The following is an 18,772-nucleotide window of genomic DNA, read 5'->3' as shown; positions in this document are numbered from 1 at the left end:
GTTAGAAGAGGTCAAGGGACGCTAATTGACTTTATTATTTTGTCTGATTATTTTAACTCTGAAACCGTGGTTTTTAATATTCCCAAAATACATTTTAGCGACCATTACCCACTAACATTACAATTAGCAATCTTAACAGTTCCTCAAAATACATCAGTTAAGGTAGTCCCCTTATCTTATACTAAAAATAAGGGGTTAACTCGGAAGTGGTCCTTTGTCAACCCTGAGATTGTTCTGGAGGAGATTATAAAGAGCAATTTTGCGCAAGTACTGGATTGTTTGGATGAAAATTTAAGTGTTACATCCATGATCAAATCGTATAATGCAATAATTGAGACAACAAAGGTGCTCTCAACTAAAAACCAGTTGAACAGCTCACAGAAAAATAAAAGGTGGTTTGACAGGGAATGCTCCCAATTACATAATAAATTAATTAAGATCCTAAAAACTATACCACGAGATAGGGTGGGAGTGAGACAGGCGCGTATTGATTATAAACGCGCAATGGAGAAACGCAAGGAGGAAATTAGGCAAGAGGCATGAGGCAAATTACACTTGGCATCACAGAGTAAAGATTCCAAACCTGTTTGGCAAACTTCACGAAGAATATTTTGGTGACACAAAAAATGGCCATATTGATGCAACAATCATGCCCGAATCGTGGGTAAAATATTTTGCCAACCTCTATAGTAATAGCACTGAGAAACAAAGTGCCGCTCGCTTCCAATATGTGGCATGTCCCATGGAACCCCCAAATTTAGTTGAGGTAAATAGGGCGCTCTCCCAGACTGTAAAGAACAAGGCCCCTGGGCCGGACGGTATACCCGCCGACCTATTTTTGGCTAATACCCCCTTGTGGCACCCGCTATTAACAAATATATTAAGATGCTATGCAGTTCAGGGCCCCCCGGAGTCATGGAGATCAGTTACAATAGTTCCCATATTTAACAAGCATTGGCATAGCCAATAGGTCTCGCCTTTGGGACCTTATAAGTGTTTACCAATGTAACAGTTGCATAACTAAATACTTATAAGGTCCCAAAAGCGAGACCTATTGGCTATGCCAAGCGGCCGTGCGGCCGCGAAAGTGAAAGTGATCGCGATCACGATCAAACATAAAAGCGGCAGTACGCCCGCAAAAGTAAAAGTAATCACGGTAAAGCGTGGCGCGCGCGCCCACGCACATGCACTGTAGCTCTAGGCTGGCCTGGTAGCACTTTTTGGAGCCCTCTCAATAAGACTTGCGAGGCCAACGCATGCGCTGGGTCAGGCGAGACCTTAAAAGGGTGATAGATCAGATCCCAAACGCTATCGACCTATTTCTTTAATCGATAGCACTTGCAAGATTATGGGACGAGTAATACTGGAGAGACTGGAGACTTGGGTCATAGAAAAAGGGAAGTTCTCCACTGTCCAGTATGGCTTCAGGAAGGGCCTGGGCACTGTAGAACAGTGCCTTACCTGCACCTAGTCTTTGGTGAATACATCATGGCTAAGTCAGGGTCCTTATACCTGGGGTTTATGGACCTGACATCTGCCTTAGATTGGGTGCAGAGGGGGAAATTGTGGGAGAAAATGCTCCTTATGGGCATTGATCCCTCCATCGTCCATTTTTTAGCTGCAATGCATCAGGGTGTCACAGGTAGCGTACGCTATGGAGCAACTGGAGAGCTTACCCGACCCATAAAGATGGATTGTGGGGTCCGACAGGGATGCGTGCTTGCTCCTTTCCTGTTTATATATAAATGACTTAGAAAGCCACATCAGAATTGGAAACGTAGATGCACCAACAATAGGCCGCAGGACTTTACCAGCCCTGTTATATGCGGATGATTGCGTCCTAATGTCGAGAACCGGGGTGGGTTTACAAAGGCTTTTAATTCGTTTTAATGAATTCATGAGCGATCCTGGGTTAAAAACAAATGTTGCCAAGTCTCACGTCTTGGTAGCAGGAAAAGTTCCTACTAAGATGAAAACTTTCTACATAAAGAATGAAATATTATGTCAGGTGCCAACTTTCTCTTATTTGGGCATTCTTTTTAATGAAAAAAACTCTTGGTCCCACCTAGTTAATGCCAGGATTGGGGGCTTGAATAAAAACATGGAGGCCATTTTTAGATTCACTTAAAAATTAGGTTCTCGCCCCATAAAAGTAATTATTGATATTTACAAAGCAAGAACATGCGCCGTTACATTATGCGGCGCTGGAGTCTGGGGTTGTTCAAACACATTGGGCCTCCAAAGAGCCGAGAACTTAATGTTAAAACGTGTACTGACATTACCTAAAAGCACCCCTGCCATTATGTGTCATAATGAATTAGGTGTTACACCATTATCCTTTTGTATGCAATTAGCACCATTGATGCTTTGGCGTAGCATCTGGGTAAAAGAGGAATCGTGACATAATTTTAGATTGCTTAAAATTGGATTATGTAAAAAAAATTCCATGGCTCTCTTACTTGCAAGAACAATTGGAGAAGTTGGGATTGCAGGATTGTTTTAACAGTCCCGGAAATATATCTGCAATTCCTAAGGCCAATCTTAAAAGTGACTTTCTTTTACTTCTGAAGCATGAAAGAGATAGTCAAGAGATGGTAAAAAAAAAAGGGTCATTGAGCATTCACTGCTAATTAGCTCCCCACAAATTGAATCCTATTTTTCTTTTTATTTTATTCAAGCAAAGATGTTTTATTTGATCAGGTTCAGGATGGGTATTGCTCATTTACTGGTATCGCACCCACGTGATGCATATTGTGACACCAAATTAGAATTGTGTCCATGTAATTCAATTTCTGCACAAAGCACTTTGCACTTTGTTTTTTTGTAAATTGTATCTTAACCCCAGGCGCACTTTTTAAAAACCATTATTAAGATTTTTAAATATTAGAAAGTGTCAACCTGCATTATGTCATCTACTTCTTTTAAATAATGAATTCACCTGTCTTATGGTCTATAAGTATATCTCCGCTGCAGTTCGACTTCGTAATGTTGTCGGAAGATGAATTCTTGGGTATTATTCAAATTGGTTAAAATCTTAATATGCGTATTATTGTTAAAATAATGTTTTATTTGTTCTTTTATGGCTGTCATTAAGCCGAATAAAGATTTTTGACTGACTGACTGACACACCTTAAGTATTAATGCGCAAGTATTGGCCTGCATACTTTACAAAACAAATGGGGTCAAATTCACTAGTTTGTGAGCTCGACCAAAGTTAAATATTGGGACAGTTTTAGAATTACAACAGACCTTTTAAACATGTCTTAAACGCTGCTGTGGCTGGCATGACTGGCGGGGAGGTTGTGCGGGTTGGGGGGGGCGGTAATTATAATTTTAAACAAGCATTGGCTGCGCGCAAAAGGGAGGAACAAAGCCCGGGAGTGAAATGCTGCCAGAGCCTGCAAACCGCTAATCGAATAGTGGGTGATGCAGCCATTAAGAACATGGCACACGAGGTCTCAAGGAGTTGGAATCACGAGGAGGGGGAGGGAATTGAAACTGATCGCGGGGAGGGTGAAAAAGTGACGCGGCCATGAGATGGCACAAGACGCGTGGCCGCGAGACGCGCTCTGTGGCGGGAGGGGGAGCACGGGGTGAGCCTGCGAGTGATGCCCTGAAAGCTGGCGGCTGTGCACGTGAACGCAAGCGCTAGGCCGTGAGGCAGCACTTTTAAAAACCCTAACTAAATGTCTCGCAGAGCAGCGCATGCGCTGGCTCAGTCGAGACCAAAAAAGGATTTTGCTTGACCAGTGAGAAAGCTAAAGTCAATAGCGGGCAGTGTGCATGATTTCCATAAATGAAAGGAAGAGTCCCCGTCAGGCATTGGTCTATAACTCTTATTCCAGATACTGTTTTCTGCCTCCTAGTAAATTTTTCTTGACTTTGATAATTTATTTGGGAATCCAGAAATGTCACCTTATTTTTAGTTTTTCTGGCTGATATAAGCTGGACTTGTTCGAGGTAGCAGCCAAAACTCCATGATGATGGTGCCCAGTGTTCATTTTACTTTTATTTGAACTTGTCTTTCATTTTAGATGCTTCCTCGAAGTTAGCTGAGCAAGAGTGGCGGGAGAAGGCCAAAAAGGATTTGGACGAGTGGTATGTGCGCCAGAATGAGCAGATGGAAAAAACAAAGGTCAGCAACAGGTGAGTCAGCAAGCAAGGGACACGACACGCTGGTGGGATTTGAAGTAAAGCTATAGGAAGTGGGCCCACACTGATTAACAGGGCAGATATATCCAAAGGAGCTGCAGTATCTCACCACTAATAGAAGGAGCATGTATTCAATATCGGGTGATGTTATTACACAGCTCTGTTCTTATTTTATAGATTTTTTTGAAGGTTGAAAACTTGTAGCAGTGCCTGCCAGGGTTCTGTTATGTGAGGTAAATGAAACCTGCAGACCTCCTTAGTGGACAGTTCAGGCTGCCGAACAGGCTGGCAGGACTTCGTCTTAGGCGTCCTTCTGTTCCTCTAAACTTGGAAGGAAAGGAGTTCTCTGCCACAGCTCAGTTTGAGAAATATGTGGTGACTGGGAAACTATACTCCAACAATGCACTCTTAACATGTAGCAGAAAAAAGTCATACTGGGAGCAGAATGAGGAAGAGAGCGCAGGCATCAAAGGTTTTGGAACAAAAAGAATGCTAAATGATGTGCGAATGAGGCGAACGCGAAGCCTGTTAATGAGAAACCATGATAATGCTGAAATGAAACTCCTCAAACAGTGATAAAAAGAAAAGGGTTTTATATTAGGACACTCTACTGCAAAACTGTAAATTGCCTCTCTGTCACCTTCTGGTGTATTACCCTCTAGGTGGGCACTTCTGTGTCTTCCTCACATTATGAAAAATACCACAGTGATCACAGCATACCTTGAAACCTTGGAATTGATGCGTCTAGCACCGTGTTTGGGCACAGGCCTGAAAGAGGTGCTTTATGATTCTTGAACTCCTTGTTTTATCCATTTCTGACACTTTAGCTCAGAAAACTCAAAGAACCTAACATGCCCCCTTCCTGTTGGAGGAATACTGCAAGCTAAAACTTAGTGGAGCACAAGTGGTGGGTTAACACAAGTGGACTGAGGCTGTCACTAACCTATAAATCTGACTCTTTTCCCCAGGGAGGCAGAGGAGGAGAGTAATGTCCTTTTTTTATGCAAGTTTAGCTGCCTTCTCAGCTTATGCCCCATCACCACCGTGGGTACCTTGTGTGATTTCATCCCTCCCAAAGTGCTTTAGCTCCCTGGCTGTCTAATCCATGTATGCTTTTAGAAGGGCCCGGGATGAGGACACTTTTGATGCTGTTGCTTTTCTGTGGTGAGAACTGCATATCATTTGCTCTTGCTTCACTCTTCTTGTGCTTTGAGGAGGTAGACTGTTTCTGCCATGCTATGGGTTACTTTTATATGCTTTGAATCTAGTGAAAAATATATCAGCAAGGAAAACCTTACACCTTCATGGTGTTTTTCTTGACAATTCTTCTTTTAATTGTGTTTCCTCTTAGTGCTTTGCTGACCATTTCTGTACATGTTTATTTTTACCCTACATATTCTGATTTGCAACTTGTTTTTTATCTCATTGATGTGGTCACCGTTTTGAAATCTAAAATTGTAGCCTGATGGTCCCACACACATCTCAGCAATGAATGCATGGACCTCCAAATAGGCTTTTAATGCTAAGAAAGAACAATTTAGGGGTTCAAGCAAAAATATTCATAAAAGCTCAAGGGTATGGAATTCCTATTGCCCGACTCTCAGGACATATTGTTTGGGGTCAAGGACATTAAGTTTTCATGTTTATTTTTTCCTTGGGACAAGTAGGCCCAACTCCATGCAGCACAAACCCTTTGACTGCCAGTTTACAGTAATTGCATTGCATTTATATAGCGCTTTTAACCGCTGACGAGGCGTCAAAGCGCTTTTTCGGCCAGTAGCACGCTACTCTGGAACCCATAGAGAATTAGTGTTGAATTAGTATAGTGAAACATGAAAGTAATTTTAAGTGGTGGATAGGTTAGTCAGTTATTTGGATTCGTAAGGATAGCAGAATGATAGAAGAGGAAAAAAGGTTTGTATTTATAGAGCTCTTGTTACCCCTGATGGGGTGTTTCAGTGCTTTTTTAAAAATATTTTTGGGCGAGTAGCTTGCTACTCCGGAAACCCATAAAGGATTAGTGGTGAATTAGTATGGTGAAATATGAAAGTAATTTGAGTGATGGATATTAGTCAGTTATTTGGAGTGAGAAGGATAGCGGAGGGATAGAAGGCGAAGAAAGGTTTGCTTTCATATAGCACCTGTTACCCCTGATGGGTGTGAAGCACTTTTCTGGCAAGTAGCACGCTACTCCGTAACCCATAAAGGATTAGTGTTGAAAATTAGTATAGTGAAATATGAAGTCATTTGAGTGGTGGATATGTTATTCAGCTATTTGGATAGAGAAGGGTGGTGGCGGGATAGAAGAGGGAAAGAGGTTTGTATTTATATAGCCCTTGCTACCCCGATGGGGTTTTGAAGCACTTTTTGGCGAGTAGCACGCTACTCTGGAACCCATAAAGATTAGTGTTGAATAAGTATGGTGAAACATGAAATTAATTTGAGTGGTGGATAGGTTAGTCAGTTATTTGAATTGAGAAGGGTTGGGGAGGGGTAGAAAAGGGGGAAAAAAATGCATTTATATAGCGCGTGTAACCCTGATGGAGTGTTGAAATGCTTTATTGGCGAGTACCATGCTACTCTGGATCCCATAAAGGATTAGCGGTGAATTAGTATAGTGGAATATGGAATTTGAGAAGTACCACATTATGGACACGAAAAGGGCATTGTCTACAGTTATGGTAATCTTTGGGTCCATATGTTAATGCTGTTCAAACTTGCATTTATGGTTCATTAATACAAATCCTTTCATAATAGTGTGAGCACTCTAAGGAAATGTTGTAAGCATGGATGGCACTACTCACATTGGTTCCAGTGTAAAATGCATAGACATTCGCAAACTTTCAAAATATGAGGCTACATACAATGCTCCCAGAAAGCTTTCTAATTACATGCAAATATCTGCAGAAGCTTGAAAGCAAGACTGGTGATTCTTTGATATCAAAATAAAATGTACACAAAAAATGCAACTAGGAAAAAAAACGTTTTGCTAAACTACTGTGGTTTCTTTGAAGCATCGTTTAGTAAAATGTGTTTATGCATTCTAGTATTTCCAAAAATATTCATTATGGAAAATCAGTGCAACCAGTTTCAACAAGATAATGGGAAACATGAAAATAAACTAGCATTGGCAAAACTAATTGGTTTTGTCAATGCGTGTCTTCTTTGGTACAGTTTTTGTAAAACTTTGAGAGCTGCCAGGCCCTCACCATTATAACAAACACCGGCAAAAAGCAATAATATTTGTTTGGTTGCAGAGTACACATCGCCACAGTAGTCCCTGGCACTGAACAAAACTACTTTGTGGGCCTATATGCTCCCTGTGAAAGGATGGATTGAAGGTTGGGTGAATGGATAGATGGATGGATAATATTTTAATAAAAACAAAAGGTCTTGGTTTACTCCAGACCTAATTAGGGGCCCAATTCTTAAAGAAAGTCACAAAATTGCACCCATGGTATATGTCTTTGCATTATTGCACTACTGAAGTAGTCCAGGAAATCACACTCCTAGAAAATATTTGTGAACTGCTTTTTAGCACGAGCAAATATGCAGGTGTATATTTGCTTATGCGAAAATCTGAGCGTTTACAATTTCACTTCCCCTTCAACAACTTTCCCCCCAACCCTGGAAGAAGTTTTTCTTCTGCCATTGTCAGGAGTAAATTTCTAACCTCTCTCAGAGCTGGAGAAAACCCTTAAAACATGATCAGACTCAAAAGGGCACAGACTCAAAAGGGCAATCCAACCCAGGCAGTATTGTGTAGTGTGTAGATCTGCAGAAAGGGGGCAAAATAAGGAAATTACTAGAATTCAATCCCTACTATAGTATGAGCCCTGACGTAATCTGAAAGGCCAAGATCACAGCTTTTATATAATTGAGATTGCTGCCATAATGTATTTCTGGACCACTTGGCACCAAAGGGACAAGTGGATTTTTAACAGGACAAGTAGATTTAAAAAGCAACTTGTCCCACAGACAAGTAGATGTTTTAATAAATTCCATACCCCTGGAAGCTACATAATCATATTTCTGTCAGGGTGTCTAGACGGAATTTAGCAATATGAAATCATAGAATATAAAACTATCCTATATTGAAAAACTTACCTTTTTCCATTAGTCAGTGGTGAGGTATAGTATAGACCTCATTGTCTGTATTAATTAATCCTGCACACTAATAAATACAATAAAAAAATGTTTTATCCTACTTATTGGTCATTAACGTATGTGCATGACACATCTCTCTTAAGCCTCACTCTGAACGGTTTACAAAAAAACTTCATCTATGAAACCCAATGCTTTAAATCTTTTGAGCTACAATTACATCTTTTCACAAGTCTTTGAACAATGAATCAGGTGGTTTATTTAAGTAATTCAGAGTACATTTTTCAAGTTTGAATGCAAAATGATAATGCAGGTTCTAAAATATGAAATAATTTAAGTATCGAAGTTTAGTTCAAACGATATTCTTAATACAGGGGGCATGCATATGAGCATTTTTGCACATGATGGCAACTAAATATCAGTGATAACTTGTACAGCTCACACTGTTTTTTAACTTTTATACCGGTAGTAAAACAGAGTATTGATAGGACCTGTCACCCATTTTGTATTTTGCACAAGTTTACATTCATGAATTTAAGGAAGGCCAAGAGGCAGGAAGTATGTATCTTCAGCTACAAAATCTTGGAAGGTAAAGAGGGAGGACGATTTTATGTATAGCTGACCCACATACAAATGGTAGTTGATTACACTGAACCTGTAAATATGTAAGTTTTCTTTTTAATATTTGAGTTTTGTATTTTATTCCTTTTTTTGTGCTAAAAGGAAGACTCTAATATGAAATTGTAAAGGTCTTAATTAACTATATGCAATAAACACTTACTTACTGGATCAGGTGGGTTTGGAGACAGTGATCCCTTATGCCTATCTTGGCATTCCATTGGTTGGTATTGGAAAGTTAACTGTCAAAGACTGCGCAGTTTAAAAAAAGGAGGTATAAATAGACTGTTCCATAGACATGGAGCACAATTGTTGGAACATGCATTAAAGCAAAGGTCTTCAATCTCTGGGGCAAGCCCCCTGATGGTCTATGGCTGTATTCCCAGGGGTGCAAATACCTCAGTAAGTAATTGTAAATGAAGGTGGCCCGGAAGCACAATTTTGTTAACTTAGTGCTTTTCCAGGCTGTCTTCATGTAGAAACCGCAATGGACGAGCATATAAAAAAAAGTATGACAACAGTGATCCTGAATGCCCTTTTCAGGGTCAAGGATATGACTAATAAGAACAAAATATTCTGAGAATATTTTGTCATTTTTTCACCTTCAGGTAACTGTAAAATAACGCACATCCTTTAAATGAAATATAAATGCAAAATAAATTAATAGGTGGAAAATGCACTCTTACGTTTTGAAACCTCGGTTGGTTAATGCAATCGCTGCAGATGTCTGTGTTTGAGGCCAGATAGTTATAGAAGTGACTCCTGGTCGGCGCAGTGGGGAACAGGGGCGCCCGTATTTATAGTGCTCTGTAACTGAAAGCACCGTGAATAGGCATGTCGTTTTATTTTTAAATTGTTTTACACACAGTATAAGATAAGCAGCCACTAAATGACATGGTGTTTAAAGTATAACAAATGCTTTCAAGGTATATATTTTAGTAATAGGCAATCACACTGTACCTAGTGCAAGCATTTTTATAAGTGTCCTTTAAAAAGGCAGCTTCCCGAATTCGGAACCCTTGTGTCACCTTTCAAAAAGAATACATCTTTTTCATTATGAAACCTCAAGTGACTCCATCAATAAAAGCAGAATCCTTAGTAATTGCCCTTATTCCCAAAAGTCTGGATTGGAAAAATCCAGTGGGAGTGATGGAGAAGGGGGTTGCGTATGTGTATTTGTGTTTTGTTTAATTTTATATTTCTGTTCTAACTCTGAAATAAGTAAACCTGAAATAAATTGCTAATACCACTATACCAGCAGAGAACCCGGTGAACAGAACCTTCGAAGAGATCCTAGCTCGTAGCACTAGAAGCCTACTCAGTGTGACCTAAAGTAACAAGGCCTATGATTAACGTTTTCCTGTTTGTCTTTAATCTTTGTTTTTCCTCTCTCTGTTATATGTCTGTATATGTGTATTTAAGAAGGACTAATGCTTTCTCTTTCTCTTATTCTCTCCACTTCTCTACCTGCTTCTCGCTTGCTGCTCCAGGATTGCTGATAAAGCATTCTACCAGCAGCCTAACGCTGATGTGATCGGCTATGTGTATGTTAATTTTTCTCCTCCATCTTTGCTTCTCTAACATGTATCTACTTCTACTTAAAGGAACAAGGGGAATCCTCTAAAATGACATGAGACCTATTTACTGCTCTGGCTGTCCCCTTGCACAGTTTCCCTGTGAGACATCCCACTAAGCTATGATTAATGACATTGTGACATTAACAGTTGTTCTACATGTTATGCATTTCACTGACCGGAATGATTAAATAATCCTGTCCATTCCTGGCAAGAGAAAAATACAAATAGATAGAACCCTGAATTTGTTCATCCGACGGCACTCAAAAACGCAACCACACTGATAAAATGATTCTATGGTCTAATAAGCCTGACCATCCTAGGAATGCAACTTTGCAGCTAAAGAAAACCCTGTATTGCAGACAGCTTATCCCTCAGCCGTGCCATTGTATGTATATGGTATTTCAGTCCCAGTTAGTCTGTCCATCACAGGATTGCTGCATAAAGCTAGAGGCTCAGTTGGGCTGGACCCGCTTTGTGGTGTGCCACCATACTGGTGTAGAGAATCTGATCCAACTAGCCTGCTCCTCTGAGGCATTGTAACATACAGGTAAAGAGAATGCAGGATCCAACCAGCTCCTCCTCTCTAGGTCTTCTAGATGCTCAACAAGATGCAGACGTGCACCCTGGCCATCCCAGTGCAGAGCATACAAGACTCCTCTTCATTGGCACTTCAGCTAGACATGGGCTAACACAGATCCTTGTTCAGGTCCCTGATAAAATGAGTAATTACCACATGCCATTTGTGAAAATTAGTGTATTACATTCAGCGTGAAGTATGGCATTCGCAGGGGAATGTGGACTGTTTGGCCTCGTCAGGCCAGTAGTTGTTAAAGATGTGAGCTGTAGGGCATTGACTGGTCCCATTATGTGTGGCTTAGTCTTAGAGTTTACAGAGGTCATAGAGTGGCAAGGGGCTTCATTATGTCGGGTGCAATGAGCAGGCTCGGCCTGTGTCCAGTATGGGCAAGGTCTGATGTAGCATAAAGTGCCTTGCATTGCCCAACTGTGCTTGCTCTCTTCTGCCATCCATTAAACGCTGTGTCTCTGTGCCCTGGGGTGGAGGCGAACTGACCTATCAAAGAAATGTGCTAAGATATTGTAAGCGGGATGGATCTGTTTTTAGTGTCTGGGATCTCTCAAGTGTTTCTTGGAGGCTTGATGACATTTGCTGCACACGCAAAAGGATAAAAGGATCCATTTTTGCCCCTACAGTCTTGGCAGCAGCGTTATTTAATGAAAGTTGGACTACAATGCAATTAAATAACCTGGATTCCAGTGGGGTTTGTTTCCTTTTCATCTGGTTCCAACTAAGTCTTTCTAGACTCTGTAGATCCATACAAATCAGCACTACTTCGGGTGGATCCTGTTGCTCTGATTCTCCAGATCGCAAAATCTCAATTGGTTTCCCCTTCACACTATTTTGCAAGATGCTTAGGAAGTCAAACCAGAGGATTTTTTGTCTTTTGATCTAATTGTTGCAATTTTTCAGTTTATTTGAGGGTTTCATGACCCCCCTCTCCTCCAACGTTATAGAAAATATGCACTTTTGATATTTACAATGTGCATCTCTTTGTTTAGACAGTTTCAAACTTCTATCGAATACACAGTATGGCTTTTCTGAAAACTGCATTTGTGGTGTTGTGCTTTCTCCTTTAGTTTCACTATTTCATGCCTAGGTTAGAGTAGGTAAGCACTGGAAGAGGCTGGTGATGAAATGAATATTAAGTCTCGCCTAATAATATACATAAAAGTACTTGTTTGTTTTTTTATCTTTTTTTAAATCACTACACAAACTCAAATGCTGTAGGCGACTATTCCTGAAACAATGGGAAAACACACCAGTTGTGCATAAAGAATTGGTATTAATTTGTGCATTCCCCATGAACGTGCTTTCAGATACATTTCCTGTTTTCTCTATTTTCATTGCTGCATATTTTATAGATACCTTGTTTCCCTTCTGAACTTGAGGCTGTGTCACCGATGGCTACGAGTTTTGCTGCATCTGGTTTTGTTAAATATTACATCAAATCTCCTTGAAAAAATATCACTGCTTCAAATCTTTCTCATGTTTACTCATACCAAGTGTCACTCATTGTGTGTGAGTTTCTCACTCAAAATGTATGAATCCTTCTCATATTAGGTTGGAGCTTCACTCCATGCCACTATGATACTGTCGTCTTACATTAGGACTCCACCACTTTTCCTGGTCATACATACATTTTTTTCAAAGTTTGTACCACTATTGAGCTCACATTGTTGCCAGGCTGCATGGCTTGGAAATAGATCCTAGTCCTTGGACAGAAGTACAGTTTTTAGAAAGAATGTGCCATTGTGGTGGACAAGATTTTGTAAAAGAGACTGAAATTCCATTTATCCCAGGGGTCTCTGTGCATGTAGTCATTGCTCTGGTTTCCGGTCTCAGGTGATATGTACTTTCAGGCACTCTTTAGCTTTGGGTTTGTTGGTCGTTTTGTGAGGACAATGGAGATTTCTTAGTGCTCCTGTTTGGTGACCCTGATAAGTGAAATTGCTTTATTCAGGTTCCCTTATTGTGAATTGTAATTGTTTATATGCTCTTGCCAGACTGGGCACTTGCTGCCATGTCCATGTTCCTCTTGACCTTCTGTGACTCCTAGTTTTGGACATTGCATTAGTAGAAATCTGAAATGTCCGAATGTTGGGATGTTGCTGCGGTGGACTTTTTGGTACCCTGGTAGAATGGGCTACTGCGCATGATAAGTTTAAAGATCCTATGTGCCTGTTCCAGCTCCTTTAAGGTTCGTTTATGTATTCCAAGCAAAAACAACGATTATGTATTCCAAAATCTGATATCCCGTTTTGTACTAACAAAGAAGTGCAAAAGTGCTTCTATAATTTCTCACCTCAGGTGGCTACAATGGTTTCTCTGAAGGATATAATGGTACCTATGATTAGGAAGAATTAGAGACCTGACCTCACTCTGTTTACATAGTGCCTGGAGACAGCCAGTGCAGAGACTAATGTTGTGTATTTTCTTCTCACCTACAGAGCATCGGATGAAGCCTTGGCTGCTGACTCGACAGATGACTCCTCTGGCACAGAGTGGGAACGGGTGGCCCGGCTTTGCGATTTCAATCCCAAAAGCAGCAAGCAGACCAAAGACGTGTCCCGCCTACGCTCTGTGCTGATTTCCTTGAAGCAGGCGCCTCTGGTCCGCTAACCTAGCAGAAACTGGTGGGATGGGGCTCGGGGAAGGAACGCTCTATTTAATCTTTCTTACTGGGGTGGTGGAGGTGTTGTCCCCTCCCTGTGGTATGCCTCCCAGATTTCTCCCAGGACTTTGCACTGTTCCTTGGAGCATCTCCTGATTATAGTCACTAGTTTTGGGTGAGGTTTAAATTTTTTGGTATGTGCGTTTCTGGCTTAAAAGAACACTTCTCTTTTTATGATGTTATTTATATTTTCTATTATTATTCTTTGCAAATCCACACTACATATATCTGCTGTGTCTCTGCGAGGCAGGCACCAAGAAAATGGGGAGAATGCCCAAGAGTTTCTCTACCAGCGAGTCTGGAAAATGGTTTTAGTCAATAGCTAAAAAAACAAAACTTGCCTCTGTATAAAAGAAACAAGACAAGCTCTGGTATTAAGACAAACTTGCTTTCAAAGTCAGTGGTGCTGAGAGCCCAGATACAAAAACGCATGCACAGAGGAAAGCCATTTGCTAACTCTAAATCGCTTTAAAACAAACTAGCACGACTTAATATGATTAACTTGGTTTGTTCTGTCTTAATAAGTCGCCTCCATAAAGGAGCAGGTGGGCTTGGCCAGTTCCATGCTGATAACTGTACAGAACTGCCTTTGCAGCGTCCTGATATTAGTGCACATCACCCCCATACATGCCTACCACGCAAACATGATCACATAGAAATAAAAGTACACATTTTCAGAGAGACAGGAAAACTGCTATAGCTGGGGGTGAGTTCAGAAGAGTGATAGGAGTGCACGTGGTAGAATGCAATAGAAATCTAGGAATTGAACTACAGCAAAAAAATGTATTTGACACAGTAATTCTAAGCTAACTTAAAAAGAAACTGGTTACTCAAGGGGCAGCTGAGGGACGAGAGAAGCAAGCTGGAGTCTAGAGTTTGGAAGACTCAGGAAGAGCAGCAGTAGAATACTGCTCATGTATAGGGTATTGAGAATATGCTGTAGAAGAAACCTGCTAAAAATGCGAAATAAGGTAAGAAATTGGTCGCGTCTCTGAAAAGACTTTTTTTCTTGATACTGAGAAGTGGAGATCAAACGTTTGGAGCTATACTGAGCCAAAGAAGAGCACAAACTATTGCACAGGTTTTTATCAAAGCCTATGTAAAAAACACAGCAGTTAAACACACCATGGCAAAGTTGCAAAGCCAAGAGGTGGGTAATGAAATGTACATTTCTTGAGCAGAGCAAGGTACTGAAAGGTGGTGAACCCAGGTACCTCTTTGTAGGAAATGAAGAGAACTATCAAACTCCCACAAGAAACTTAATTGGTGTAGATCTGTATATTGCATGTAAAGTCCGGATCTTAAATCCAAACTCTTAACAAGTTTGAAAAGACTCACCCAGAAACCCAACTTAGAGGTCCAAGGCCCTTCTCTTGCTCTAGGCATGATTTGGTGGTGCCTGTTCCTCATAATCGTGACTGTACTTTTTTGGCCGCATAACATCCAGCAGCTAGACACATGCTTGATTGGAATAGATTCAAATGTAGTTATATTATCGGGAACACGCCAAATGGAACCAGCCTCTGAAATATTCTTTTGCACTACCAAGCCTCTGATTCCCTACTAGCCTTGCTGTAAAAGAAATCAAGGATCCCATTATCTATGAGAATAGCATCCTCTACCTATGGTATGCCCCTGATTAGGTATTGGAGAATCTCTTTTGATTGGCTGAACAGCCCTAAAGCCTTATTTCACAGACCGCATTGCAGGTTTCCGGTAGCATTTGGATATGATGCACCATTAATACCTCCTTTCCTCAAGGGCCTGAATTTAAATATCTGAAGTGCAAACAGATCTTCCTCAGTGTCTTTAGGTGTGAATATGTAAGATTGCTGGTCAATCTCAATGCTTTTTACACTTGCACAAAGACTTTTTAGGTGTGGTTGCATTTCGTGGTATACTGGATGGGGTTAATCACTTCAGATATTGTAGCACATTGTAGTCTCACAGTATTTTCTGTACCTTTTACAAATGATTTCTTCTGGTTCCAATTGCTGCCAGATAGGTTAGTGAAAATCTAACTGTTCTGGAGAATTCTGCAGTACCTGTTGCAACTGGTAACTGGGACATATGTAGTCCTTTGTGCAAAACTCCATTTGCTGCTTCTGTATCCAGTAGACATATTTGTACATAGCCCACTGGAGCTTCTATCAAGGGCGGGGGAGCATTATGTAAAAGTTGAGAAGATCAGGGGAGGTTGTTTGGGAAGCACAACAACTCTATACATTTTGACTCCCCTGCAGCACAAGCCGGAAGAATAAACATATACCACTTTTTGCTGAACTCTATTCAGTCCTAATTTTCTGTGGCTCTTTTGACAAATCCACTCTTCCCTCAATGCGTGCACTTACTATAAGGTGTAATCTGTCATTATGCACACACTTAAAGGACAACCTCCCCCTCGGAGAGCATTTTGTTGTAATTGATTTAATAGAAGTAAAAGAAAAGTCACATTGCATCATCAGAGGAGATATGGATTCTGAATGTTTTGACTATATTCGTACAAGGTGCTGTTGCATTTGAACTGCTAATAGCTCCTATAGAACTCAGAAGATCTTTCGAAGAAGAACTGCCCTTGTCTTTAATCCTGCTCATTTAGGTCACTGTGAACTGGTTAGAATTGTTTACTGCTAAGAGAGGCATCATGGTTGCCTGGGGTAGGAGCATATGGTGCCCGAGAGCTGAAAGAACATAGAGAAAGTTCAGTTTGTTCTAAAATAGTTTCTCCCATGCTTTGATCATGCAATATTTGAATTCATATACCTGTGTTCGGGATCATGTAGCACATTTCAATTGGGAGATTTCAAAGTTTTAAATGTAAATGTTCAGATAACAAATACATATCTAAGGTAAGTTTCTGATTATACTTTTTTCTAATTATAATCAAATTTGATTAGAATCCTATTTTAACAGAATAAACCTTTAAATTGATGGTAAAACTATAGTTTTCCATTGAAAATAAATAATCAACGCAAGTTGTGATGAAAATATGCTCAAAAGAGAACTTTGACCATGTGGCTTTCAACTTCTAAGGAGCTCAATGGCCGCAAAGGCAGAGAAGAGTTCGTAAGGGCAATTGATGACCACAGTAATAGCAGAGTAAGGATCTAAAGTACTAATTTCTACCAGTGCTTCAGTTTTTATGTAAAGACAGGCAGGTTATAAATGAATTCCAAGAGGATCTTTTGATTGACTAGCAAGCTCAACACTGCTAGGTGGAAAGTAAACCAGGGAATAAAGGAAAAGGCTGACCAGTTAAGCAGACGGAGGTCTGGCCCATCAGGATGTCAATCCAGGGGGCAGACTCTAGGCATTAATGGATGGCAAAAGGGTGAACATTTTTCCACCCTGGAGATTTCACTGATATGCCATAAGATAAGCAATGACTGCCCTGTTCCTAGCAGAATGAGTGTCCCTGGGAGTGCGCTGGAGGGTCTATTCGGGTTCTGATGATCAGCTGTAATTCTGTGGGTTTTTTTAGCTACAGATTGTTTTGAAAAGGCCACCCCCTGCAAAAGCATCCCAATAGTTGACATACCTTCTTTATTGTACTTATTTATTTGGTTTAATCCTAAAAGTTTGAATTCTCGGTTAATATCCAGTGTATGGACTGACCTCTCTACTGGGGAAACCGGCATGGCAGAAAAGAAGACAATAAAGTAGTCTGATTAATGTAGAAATCTGAAATGGCCTTAGGAAGGATGGCAGGATAAGTTCTTGAACCTTACTATGTTAGAGTGCAGTATTAGTTACAGCCTAAATCCAACATATGACTGACAGTGCTCCTCTCCAGATGGCCTTTGAAAGGGTTACGGCCAGTTGTAGGCCAGTTTGCCTCTGTTTAAGAGGTTGCTTACATCATTTGTTCTCAGACTGTTTTGGGTCATGTCTAAGAAACAAACTGAGGAACATTTAAATGTTATGTTAAACTGTATCCCTGAAATGTTATTTATTTATTCTGTCTTTGTCATTCCTTTTGTCATTTGTGTGGATGCAGTTAGACCAACTGCTTAAGTGTTTGAGTTGGGTTTGTCAATTCCTTAAATACATATTTTGTTCTTGGTAATAGTGTTCCTTTGTTGTGAGTTTGACACCCAGTCACATCAATGACGGGAGCTATTTGTGGGCTACGCTCATGGGAACCTGTACATGCCATTCATTACAGGCAGGCAAGGAAACTCTTTGGCTTTCTGTCACCTTGACCACGGCTGCTTCTGGACTGCCTTTACCATTTTAAATATATTCTCCTGAAAATAATGTCTATGCCTGTTCATTTTCTAATTGGATTGACTTGTGTATGAAAAGTTTGATGTGTACAGAAAATATCAGCACACGAGGTGTTGGGACACGAGTGCGTAAGAGAACTTCACTCCTGCAGATTATATAGATTGCAAGACAGTACTCTTGTACGTAAGGTTACCAAAACTCACAGGCAGGTCTTGCTTTTCAACTACACATATCCTGCCATTAAGGGCACCTCAATTGAGGCAACACCAAAGTGTAAGGGCACCTTAATTGACCTGGAACACAAAAGTATACGATGAGCTATGCACAGGTACAGGCTACATGGTGTCTGCATAACTCTATGGTGATTGAAGCATGTTGGAATCTCAATTAATTTATGGCACGTACATATCAAGGTTAACTGGTGGCGTGCTGATGTTTCTTATTATTATTATTGGCTTATTCAAGGTATGCAGAATTACCTGCTCATTTGTGGTGCGCACAAATTGAGACACTGTGCGGGACCAGCAAGGCATGTATTTTAACCTGCTGGTGTATTCCTTTCGTTGTCCAGTTCATCCCAGGCTGAAATGTTACTATGACGGGTGGATGGAGTAGTCCGTTGGAAGAGGCGGAGGCTGAGGGAATAATTCATCCTGTTCCTGTTGGGGTTCTGCCAGTAAGGCTATGTTGTACCCTCTATACCAGAGGTGTTCTGTGTGACTACCTGACTCCCACTTGACCGTTCATCTTCTCGTTTAAACAAATTGCAACAATGACGGTACTCTACATAACGAAAATTGTAATACAAAGAAATGTAAATCAGAACACCAAGTGTATTGGTAC

The 18,772-nt window shown here is 40.6% G+C and overlaps 1 protein-coding gene across 2 annotated transcripts in view; it reads left to right on the top strand.

Moving 5' to 3' along the window:
- The window catches only part of CLTB (clathrin light chain B), a 43,876-nt gene extending 25,917 nt beyond the window's left edge, over positions 1-17,959 (top strand). Inside the window, exons 4-6 of one of the 2 annotated variants that reach the window (XM_085618282.1) lie at positions 4,035-4,146; positions 10,365-10,418; positions 13,479-17,959. In XM_085618282.1, coding sequence (XP_085474408.1) covers positions 4,035-4,146; positions 10,365-10,418; positions 13,479-13,650 — 338 coding nt within the window. In that variant the 3' untranslated portion in view covers positions 13,651-17,959. The remainder of the gene's footprint in view (positions 1-4,034; positions 4,147-10,364; positions 10,419-13,478) is intronic. The other variant, XM_085618283.1, reaches the window with a different exon arrangement.
- Positions 17,960-18,772: the final 813 nt, after the last annotated feature.

The sequence above is a fragment of the Triturus cristatus genome, chromosome 7 (assembly GCF_964204655.1).
Source record: "Triturus cristatus chromosome 7, aTriCri1.1, whole genome shotgun sequence".
Classification (NCBI taxonomy): Eukaryota; Metazoa; Chordata; class Amphibia; order Caudata; family Salamandridae; genus Triturus; species Triturus cristatus.
Note: the sequence above shows the minus strand (reverse complement) of the source record. Positions and strands in the feature narration are given on the sequence as shown.